The sequence below is a fragment of the Girardinichthys multiradiatus genome, chromosome 7 (genome assembly GCF_021462225.1).
Source record: "Girardinichthys multiradiatus isolate DD_20200921_A chromosome 7, DD_fGirMul_XY1, whole genome shotgun sequence".
Classification (NCBI taxonomy): domain Eukaryota; kingdom Metazoa; phylum Chordata; class Actinopteri; order Cyprinodontiformes; family Goodeidae; genus Girardinichthys; species Girardinichthys multiradiatus.
The window spans coordinates 49282043-49293004 of record NC_061800.1 but is presented as its reverse complement, the minus strand read 5'-3'; the positions used below and the strand labels follow the sequence as shown (position 1 = coordinate 49293004).

Sequence of the window (10962 nt, the reverse complement as noted above, 5' to 3'; positions counted from 1 at the left end):
AGACCCTGTAGAGACCATACTGGAGCTTTCTGGATGTGCTGAGGCTTCTTCTCTGCAACTGAAGCCCTGATGTTGAAGTTCTTGATGATCTAGAAAATTTTTCTTTCAGCAGCTTCCTGCGTGTGAGGCTGTTTTGATGCAAACGTAATGCTGCTGCAGCTTCTTCCTGCAGACAACCACTGCTGACAGAAGAACATCATTCTGGGCAGAAATACACTAAAACAATTTTTTGTTAGAAAATAAATATTTTAGGCTTTTAAGTAATCTGCAGGTGTTGTTTCTGCACAACAATCTAAAACAAACTGTCAGCAGAAAACACTGAAGACATAACATAAAAAAATAATCTTCTCCAGCTCATTGTTGAAACTCTCAAACTGCTGCTTTAATGACACACAATCTTCTTTCAGAACCAGCCCAGCAGAACCATGATCCAGCACGGAGCTGAGATGATTTAAAAGGGGCAGAACAGAGTTGCAGATGAGATGATCAGGTATAAAATGTAACAGTAATATGTTTGTGTGAGGACTGATCTCGCTCACTGATTCAGGTGAGTCTTCAGTTAATGATTGCATTAGAACGTTTGGTTCCAGTCATGTTTACATTATATGGCAATGTAGAGATACCGGGTCACATAAAGAACTCAGTTTTATCTCTGCAGGACAGACTGATCAGGAAGCAAATTAAACTACACTAAAGTCTTGGTTTTTCTGACAGAGGAGGATCATTTGTTTTCTGTGGTGAAGACTGTTCGCTCACAAAAGGTAAATGATGATGACAAATTAAGTGGAAGGAAAATAATTCCTTTTTTCAGAATAAAAACCTCTGCATGGTGACCATACTGAACACATTCCGCCTATTCTGATACTCCAAATAAAATCTAGTGGATCTTTAAGTTATCTAATTAGTCAATGGCTTTAATCTCAGTAAATCAGATCTTTGTCAAAGAAACAACCATGAGGTAACTCTGGAGGAGCAGCAGAAACCAACAGCTCAGATGGAGGACTCACAGGACAGCTGTTAGTCATGCACTTAAGAAAGCTGGTCTTTATGGGAAACTGTGAAGAAGAAAATCATTGTTGAAAAAAAGTCAGAAGTCCTGCAGGAGCAAGCCATGTAGGAGACGCTGCTTGTAGAAGAAGGTGCTCTGCTCAGAGGAGACCATCATGGACCACTTTGGCCTACATTCAAAACACTATGTGGAAGAAAGCCACCACTGCACATCACCCTGAGCACACCACCCCCACAGTGAAGGACAGCGGTGGCAGCATCATGCTGTGTGAAGCTGGTCAGAGTTGATGGGAAGATGGATGGAGCTAAATCCATCCAGACAAACTCCAAAATGACCTTCAGCCAGAGGTGGTTCTGACCCAGCGGGCTGAATACAACACCACAGTTTCCATCCTCTTCACAATTGCTACTGACTTGTTCTATGACATAAAATCCAGATAACACTCACCAAGGCGAGACTGAGGACCAGCGTAGAGGGTTCTTTTAAGGGGGGGGGGGGTGCAAAATGGCAACCGAAGAACAAATCTCTGAAAGGAGTTAGAATTTTAATTGAACTGAGATAAAAACAAAGGTCCAAATACTTTTAAAGTTAACTAAAATAAAACAGGGATTTCAAAAAGTTCCCTAAAAGTCCTGCTAACATCAGGTCCATGTAAGGGAGTTCAGAGAAGTCCTCCTGCTCCTTGGACATCTTAAGTCGTCCACCACAGCAGGGACCTTCTCTGCGGGTCCTAGACTCCGCCCAACCCCTCGAGTCGTCTCCTAACCCTCCTGCCAAGAACTAGCACCTGTTCTGGTTCTGGTGGCTCTCGGCCATCCACCCCTCTCCACCTGTACCTCCTCCCCTTAAGGAAGCTCAACCAGCTGCCTCTGGATTGGTGGTCCAGTTTCTTCCTGTGCTTTGCATCCTGGGTAAATAACTTGCAGTTGGTTATGAAAAAAAACTACAAACATGAAACATGCAGATTAAACTTCCAACCTGTGACAAAATGAAAAAGCCTGAAGAAGTGTTTCATGCTGTCTCTGATGTTTCAAGTTATTTTCAGATTTTCTGTTTTTCTGTACTTGTTTACAGTGAACCAGCCCCCCCCCCCCCCCCCCCCCCCCCCCCCACTCCCCTCTCAGGATTTCTTGCGGTCGCCCCTGGTTACCGCTCATCATTGCGCACGCAGCTTTCTTCATGCAGCAGGGACCATCAAAGGCAGGTTGCGCTTCAGCCGCTCACGGAGCAAAGCAGATCATCTCAGCCTCTAGACTTCTTCAGGACGGACTGGTTGGCGTTTTTCCTTCCGCCAAGCGTCGCTCGGATCATTGGACACTTTGAGCCAGAAGATGAACCAAACGGCCACCGTATCCCATCAGGTGAAATGCCAGTCTACAAAAACCATCAAGGTAAGCTGTCTCACTCCGGTTCCTCTGCTGGTACTGTACATGGAGAGCAGCAGCAGCTCTGTGATGGATGGAAACTTCAGTGCGGGTTTGGTGGCGCTTGATGCGCATTGACGCGGAGCGCTCCGGAGCCCGTCCGTGTCGCTGTCACCGTCCTGAAGTTGCAGCTTCTGGGAGAAACATCTCGCATTGAGCAGATTTCCAGGAATCTTCTGGCTGTTTGAAACGACGAGCTCTGAGTGTGCAGCATGGACAGAGGAGCTCAGAGGAGCCTTTTCATTCATGTCACGTCCCGGTGCTTGTTGGTAGATGTTCGGTTCTTTCAGATAAACTCCCGAGTTGTGATGTGGAAAGAGTTCTGCAGAAAGCAGGGTTCTGTTGGCTCTGAAGGTCTATGAAGGTTCTGATTCCGGACCTGTTGTTGTTGAGATGGAGAATACATTTAATTTAAAGTGTGTGTGTGTGTGTTAAAGATGAGGGGGAATAATGAGAGGATGATTCCGTGCACGGCAGAATCCGCATTATTCCTGCGCTAAAGGAGCGTGGAAACTGTGCATTCTGCGCGACATGCGCAGTTTGTTTGCAGCTGACTGTCACGCAGCGTCAGTGTTTGCGCGCTTTCTAAACTGTTTATCTGGGCCTGAGAGACTGAGCAGAGGTATCGATTCGGCCGCAGGTTCTGCATCACTTTTCAACTTCCTCAGAAATTTAGCTTGGGGTGAAATGTACTGATCCTCCCCCGGAGGTGTCCCGCAGGCGTTCGGTTCTGGACGGGCTAGAAGGAGACTGAAATAGTTAATTTCGGGATTAAAGATGAGTTGATGTAGCTTTTTAAGACATTTAGTCATTTAGGAGCAGATTCTGATACAGTTTCCTTTCGCTGAGACTCTTGTGACAAACCCAGCTCCTCACCTGGATTGGTGGATCTGATGGAGCTCAAGGTGGAGATTTTCTACAAAACCTCTAGCAGAACAGAACCGGAGTGTTTTCACGAGTGTTAAATTCACAGCTGTTCTTGAAGACTTTTCAGACAGCCTCCAGTTTATTTCAATGTGACTGACCAACATAAAGTAGTTCTAAACTGGAAAGTGGAAGAAAATGAGTCATGGTTTTAAAATTTCTTTACAAATAAACATGCAATAAGTCCCCTTATCCTCCGATCCCCTTAAATAAAACCCAGGCTAAAGGTTTGTCAGACAAACAGCTCAGGGAGAAAGTTATGGAGAAGTTCAAAGCTTTGTTAGGTTAGAAAACCTTCTCCCAAGCTTTGTCCTCTTAAACTGGCAGACAAGTAGAGCATTAATCAGAGAAGAAGCCCATGGTAACTCTGGAGGAGCTGCAGAGATCCTCAGTTTGGGTGTTAAAATCTGTCCACAGGACAGCTATAAGTTATTGACCCAAAAGAAATTCCCCTTTATGGAAAAATGGCAAGAAGAAAGCCGCTGTTGAAAGAAAGCCAGAACCATGTAGGAGGTTCAGGAAACATTCAATTCAATTCAGTTTATTTTAAAGAAATATTTTATTATTATTTTAAACCAATTCACCTCAACGCACTTTACAAAGCTAGTTCAGTCCAATCATACAGATTTCAAGTCAGGTTCATACATTAAATGGTGAATGGACTGAACTTATATAGCACTTTTCCAGTCATACAGACCACTCAAAGCACTTTACACTAGAGCCACATTCACCCAATCGCACTCACTAACACTCACACATTCATACACAGATCGGTAGGCAACTTGAGGTTAAGTGCCTTGCCCAGGGGCACATTGACATATGGAAATCCAGGAGGGAGCTGGAATTGAACCTACAACCTTCTGATTGCAAGACAACTATTCTTCCTACTGAGCCATAGTCGCCCAATTCCAATTAATCCTAACCATCAACCAGTCAGATTCAGTTATTTATTCAAACTGGATAAAAAGTTTTTCTATCTAAGGAAACCCAGCAGATTGCATCCAGTCAGTGACTTGCAGCATTCACTCCTCCTGGATGAGCATGTAGAGACAGTGGACAGTCACTGGTGTTGACTTTGCAGCAATCCCTCATACTGAGCATGCATGTAGCGACAGTGGAGAGGAAAAACTCCCTTTTAACAGGAAGAAACCTCCAGCAGAACCAGAACCAGGCTCAGTGTGAGCGGCCATCTGCCACGACCGACTGGAGGTTTGATAGAACAGAGCAGAGACACAAAGAGAACAAAGAAGCACTGATCCAGGAGTACTTTCTATGGGAAGGAAAAGTAAATGTTAATGGTTGTAGCTCCTTTAGTGGCTTCATCTAGGAGAGAAAGACAGCTAAGCAGATGAACTCTGAGCCAGTTTTCAAGTCAGCTAGCGGTACATGATAGGATTCATTTTAAACTTTTAATACTGATGTTTATAGCCCTGTGTGGTCAAGACCCTGCCATAATCTCCAACCTTCAGGAGCCCTACAGTTCTTCTCGCAGGCTGAGATCTTCCAGTCACTGTTCATGGTTCCAGGAACCCATTTTAGGACCAGAGGAGATGTGTCCTCCTGGCTGTGGAAGGCTTTGCCTCCATCTTTGACTCTGTTGATTGCTTTACGAAGCAGCTGGATTTATTCAGACTGGCTTTAACCAGTTTTATGCTCAGTGATATTGTTTTAATGCTGTTTGTGGTTTGTGACCTGTTAAATGTGCTATAAAAATAAAGTCCACTTGCTTACTTACTTAACAGAACTTAGTTGACCTGCAGTCACTAAATAAAACTGAGCAGAAACACCAATCAGACCTTTTGTTCTGATTGGTGATATCTTAACAGGAGCAGCAGTGCAGGCAGTTAATCAGATTCCTAATAATAAATATTATCTAATAAAGATGAATTAGGCTTCAAAGATATAGCGTGTATATATATATATATATATATATATATACTGTATATAGTGTAAATAAAGACACCTTAGCCTGAAACATGGTGACAACAAAAATCCATATCTGCTGCAGTCATTGGGTGAAAGACAGGGAACACCCTGGACTGGTCACCAGTCCATCATAGGACAACGCAGAGACACATAGGACAGCCATACACACACACACTGAGGGACATGCAGAGAGACCAGTTAACCTAACAGTCACAGTTTTGGACTGATGGAGGAAGCTGAAGTAACCCATCTATTCATGGGGAGAACATGATAAGTCCGTGCAGAAAGACCCCAGACTGGGATTTGAACCCAGGACCTTCAAGGCAACAGTGCTACCAACTGCTCCACCATGCAGCCTCTCTTCCTTGTATCCTTTATTTTATTTCCTCTAAGGTTTTTATATTTATAATCTTTTCACTGTGAAACCAAAGTCAAATTCCTTGTTTGTTCCAATAAAGCTGGTTCTGATTCTGATGGGAAACAGACCTCTTTACAATAGAACTTTCTGGTCTCAGCCTTCAAATCACTCATATCAGGATTCATGTCAGAGACAAAGACACTGACACAGGAAGGAAGCTGTGACCATATTTGGACAAAGTTTTGGTTAAAATGGTTATAATAGGCTTTGCAAAGAGAACCTTCAGGTCTCTGGTAGAAGATGAGTGAAATTAAGATGGTCAACAGGAAACTGTCAAGTATTAAATCAATCTCTGAAGTAATTATTTTAAGTATTTCAAGTAGATTTCCTAAAGTCTGGATTTAGATCTTTCAGTTGAAGTAGAACCCGTAGTTTCATGTTCTGCAGACCTGAACATGTTGAGTGAGCTGAGCACCGTGTGGAGAAGAAAAGACCTTTAAAAAGCTGCAGGTTGACATCATGATTCCTCTGGTCTCAGCCACATGTTTCTTGTTTGCATCATTGCACTGATGGAACTTTTTAAAGCAGGAAGGATCCATTAAAGAAGAACCCTGCTGGATTCTTCTCCTGTCCTGTTGAGGTTTACCTGGACCTGATGGATCTGAACTTTCAGTGGTTTAATATCTCGCTGCATGTCTCCTGCAGCATCCACTCAGCACATCTGCTACAGGCTGACGTGACTCAAACTGATAGACTGAACGCTACTCATTTTTAGCTACTCTTCTTTACAACAAAGAGCCCATTTTACACCTAAAATCCTTTATTGTCTTATTATAAACTTTATCAGTATGAATGGATCAAACCACTCAGCAGACTGCTGTCCTTTTAGTGTCTTTACAGGCAAGTTAGAAAATGGACCCAGTGGAACCATCTGATTTACTGTTTCAGACCAGCCTCTCCTTCAGATGGCTGCATTCAGATCAGCTGAAGAAAGAGAAGAAATAGTCTGGATTCAGTGTTAGCAGCTTGTGTGACCCGGTTCAACCCAGAATCACACAATCTGTTGAAATTATAGTATTCTTAGCTAGTATGGGCTCATTCTTGGGTTTAAACTGTAAGAGAGGTAGTGGTTTCCCTCCTGGACTCATTACTGATGCGACCGGATCAGGATAAGAGGAGGATGGATGGATTTATTCAATCTTCTCAGAGGACCGTTCTGTCTCACAGTCTGTATAGACTCTGTGTATTGACACTCAGACGTACAGGATTTAACTTCCGGAAGCTCGCAGCCTTCTTCTGATCACATCCTGACAGAAAATGTTTCCACCTGAAGCCCAGCAGCACAACCCACCCAGAAGGCAACTGCAGACCGGACATGTTGGGAAGAGACAGAGTCGTGATGAACAAAGCAGAATGTTTCATTTTGTTGAGCTGTCTGTGTGTGTGCATCAGTAGATCAGCCATGATCAGAACCTCTGCTCCGTAAGGTTCTGAAATGTTATATAAATCAGAGTAATCAGCAATAAAAAGCTGATTTCTGTTCATAAAAATGAAGAACCTGGATTTTAGAGAATGAAATAATTGATGCAGGTTTGTGTTTTATTGTAATATGAAACCATGAGGATGCAGCTTCAGAGATGAAGGAGAACCTTTGGTTCAGCTTCACTTTAACAGAAACATCTGAAAGTGAATGTTAAAGATTACCAACTGAGCATTGCTAATTTCCATTGAGAAAAAACTCATCCTTATGTTCTGTTGAATGAGAACATTTGAGGCAGAACTAAAAACGGACTGGACAGACCACCTGGGAAGATCCAGCCTGATGTTTGCTTGCCTGGAGAACCGACATGTTGGCAGAAATTACAGTAATTTTCACAGCACGTCTTATGTGTTTTAATGGATATGTAGCAGGAGCTGTACTGGCAGTGAGGAGCATCTTGGACCACCTGGAGGCCTCGGCTGCAGCTCTGCAGGACGCCTCTGGCTCGCTGAGAGCCAGTGAAACAAGCAGGGATCATAGCTGGGTTTAAGCACTTCAAAACTCTTGTGTGCTGCACAAAAAGCCCATTAATCTCCTCATGACCCATCATCTGGCTCTGAGGTTGGAACCGCTCTGTTATCCTCTTAATCCTGCCCTCTTCATGTCACTGAGGAGTCCTTCTGGCACATGTTGCGTTAAAAAATCGCTCCGGGTTCACACCGAGTTTAACGTGTCATCACCACCCCTTAGAGGTGTCGGGTCCACTCACATGCAGATTGGCGCCACAAACTGAGATCAAGAAGAGCAGCAGGCATCAGTGTCAGAGCTGCTCTGAGTGCGATCATCAGCAACAGGAGCACGAGGTGCTGGAAGTAAAGGTGCCACATTCCTCAAGCTGTGCTGTAACTCTGCAAACTCAGGCTGCAGAAGTTTGGCTCTGACTGCCACTGATTTATAGAGGAGCAAAACGGCTGAGCCTCCGTCTCATGATGACAAGATAAAGTACCTCCAAGAGCTGAAGCTGACATCCCCCACCATCAGGCCCATCATAGCTGCAGCACTGTGAAGGACTGCGAGACAAGATGAAAGTAGCATGAAGTCTGTAAGTGGCCACAGCAGAATCCTTCAGTTCCTCTCCATTAAATGACTCGAGGATCTCTAAAAACAAGTTGGATCCATAAAGATCAGAGATGGTTCACAGTCACACATTCCTCCCCAGGTTTCTGAGCAGATGAACAGTTGGGGTGTCCCAACAAACAGATTCAAACCAATTAGGGACAAAGTTCACCCTGAGATGCTGTGAAAATGTTCCAATTCAGCCCAACATTCAGATTTATCTTTCATGGCATGTCCATCTGTTGTCCTCTGGTTATCAGAGATCAGGTTACCAGAACTGAGACTGTCCAGCATCAACTGCAAACTATCAGCACTGCTGATCTGGCAAAGGAGATGAAGTGGAAAGGTCCAGGTTCATGGACTTCCATACAGTTTCTGGAAGAGGACTTCATTCACCAACTGGAAACAGTTGGGTTAAAGGAGGTAGATATAGCTTTAATAAATTTATTTAATAATGTTTCCGACTTTTTTTTCATTGATATTTCTCAAATCTGCTTACATGTTATTCCTTGTGAAAATCTTTATATAAGAGTTGATCTTTTCACTCTATCAGCTTATGTTGAATAACTTTTACTTTTCATATTTCCATTAAAAGTCATCGCAGTAAATATTTTCTAGTCACATCGGAGAAAAATGAATGTAAAATAAAATGTATAAAACACAACAAACATCAAACAAAAATTAAACGCCTAGCTTTGATTTCTTATTCTGTTTTACATGGATGAAGTCTCTGCCTTTAAGGCTTCAGCAAAGCCCAGATGATGAGGTCATGGCTCTGTGAGCTTCTGAGAGGTTGCTTCCCATCATCTGAGTTAAATAGAGAAACATCTGTGGATGTATTGTAAGGAAACACCTCAAGATATCAGGAGGAGAACAATGGACCTCCAACAGTCTGGTTCATCCTGGATCCAATTTCCAGGCATCTGAAGGTTCCACATTCATCTGTCCAATTATATGCAAGCACAAACAGCATGGAGATGTCCAGCCATCATACGGTTCAGGAAGGAGATGGGTTCTGTGACCCAGAGATGAATGGGTTCTGGTGTGAATCAACATCAGAACAATATCTGAAGACCTTGTGAAGATGCTGCTGAAGCTGGTAGGAGAGTCATTATCCACAGTGAAACCAGTCCTGGACCAACATGGGCTGAAAGGCCACTCAGAGAGGAAGAAGCCATTACTCAGGGACAGAGACCTTCATTACTGGAGACATGTCCTGTGGTCTGATGAGACTAAACCTGCAGTGTTTGGACATAATGTCCATCGTCCAGCGTCATGTCAGGCTGTGGTGTGTCAGGCCTGGAGTCAGGCTGCTCTGCAGCAGCGCTCTGGAGATCTGACGTGTGCAAAGGTGGGCGGCAGTAAACCAGCCTTACTGCAGTCTCATAGTCCCTCTCCACCTGCCTGATTCTCTCCATCAGCTCCGGAGAGGAAACATGAGGGCTGGTCTTCCTTAAGCTCTTTATATGGCGAGCAAAAAACCTTAACCGCTGCTCCAGCTCGTCAGGTATTGCCTCAGAACTCCTTCTGCCGTTCAACCCAGCGATCCAAGGCGTCTGCCTTCAGCGTGTCCGCGGGGTCCGTGGTTGGCGGAAACATTCTGTTAAGGTTTACGAGATATGGGACCCCAGAATGCAGACGAGCAGGCATCGTGATGGTAAGTGAAAAAAGGTTTAATTACAAAAACTCACAGCAGGAGGCAGGAACAGAACAAACGGGCAGGCAAGACAGGCATGGCATGATCAAAAAGACAAGACTAGGTTGGCGAACAAGACATGAGCATGAGAATGAGAAATGTTTCCGCGACGACTAACTGAACAGGTGTGTTTAAATGGAGCATGGTACAGGTGGAGCAACAAAACTGATTAACATGGTGCAGGTGAACCGAATAAACTTAATTAACAGAACAAAATGTGACTGGAGCAAAACAGAGACTCTTGAACACAAACTAGAAAAACATGAAGCAAAAGAATAACCAGATCCGAAAACCAAACTTGACAAAACATGAACAAGACGACAAAACTAAAGCATGACCAGGAAAATAACAAAAGAACAAGTCAAAACCTTAACTGTGAAAAACGTAAGAAAAACAGGAAAACAAAAACCAAACAACCCCAAATCATAACATCGGATCAACACAACATGATGTTTGGACTGATTTATAGATATGATACTGTGAGTCTTTGAACATTTCAACCTGTCCATCATCCAAAATCAGAGTTTGGGTTTTTGTTCACCTGCTATTTGAAGTCAGTCATTTCCACCAGTTATTGATGACCTGATCGAGGATGGCTTCTTCTAGTGTGATTGACCTTTGTGGCAAAGGTCACTGCCACTTTTATTAGTCAATTACATTTTTATACTTCAGTAATGAAGTACAAGTTAATGAGGAAGAATCAATTGAACTCCTTTCTAAAAATCAGTAGTAAAATCTGGAATTAATACTAATGTAAATGAGGCTACTCAGTCAGACATCTGTCCCCAAATCAACAACACATCCAGCTATTTAACCTATTTGTCAGTTTGTCCGTTCTTCTGTCAATCCGTCCATCTGTCTGTCCAACCATCTGTCAGTCGGATTGTGAAAAGATTTCTCTGAACAAGCGGTACCCACTCTTTTATCAGAGGATGTCCTCAGTGTAGACCTTTTAATAACCTTGTTCCTTGATCTTGTTCACCTTCTGGTTCATATAGTCATCATAGAAGATGTTTGACTCCCCTGGTG

General features: G+C 43.4%; 1 protein-coding gene across 1 annotated transcript in view; it reads left to right on the top strand.

The window, feature by feature from the left end:
• The first annotated feature begins 2182 nt into the window (after positions 1–2182).
• Positions 2183–10962, top strand: part of LOC124871432 (inactive dipeptidyl peptidase 10-like) — a 239827-nt gene continuing 231047 nt past the window's right edge. The window contains exon 1 of the mRNA XM_047370704.1: positions 2183–2400. Within this exon, the coding sequence (XP_047226660.1) occupies positions 2341–2400 (60 nt within the window). The 5' untranslated portion in view covers positions 2183–2340. The remainder of the gene's footprint in view (positions 2401–10962) is intronic.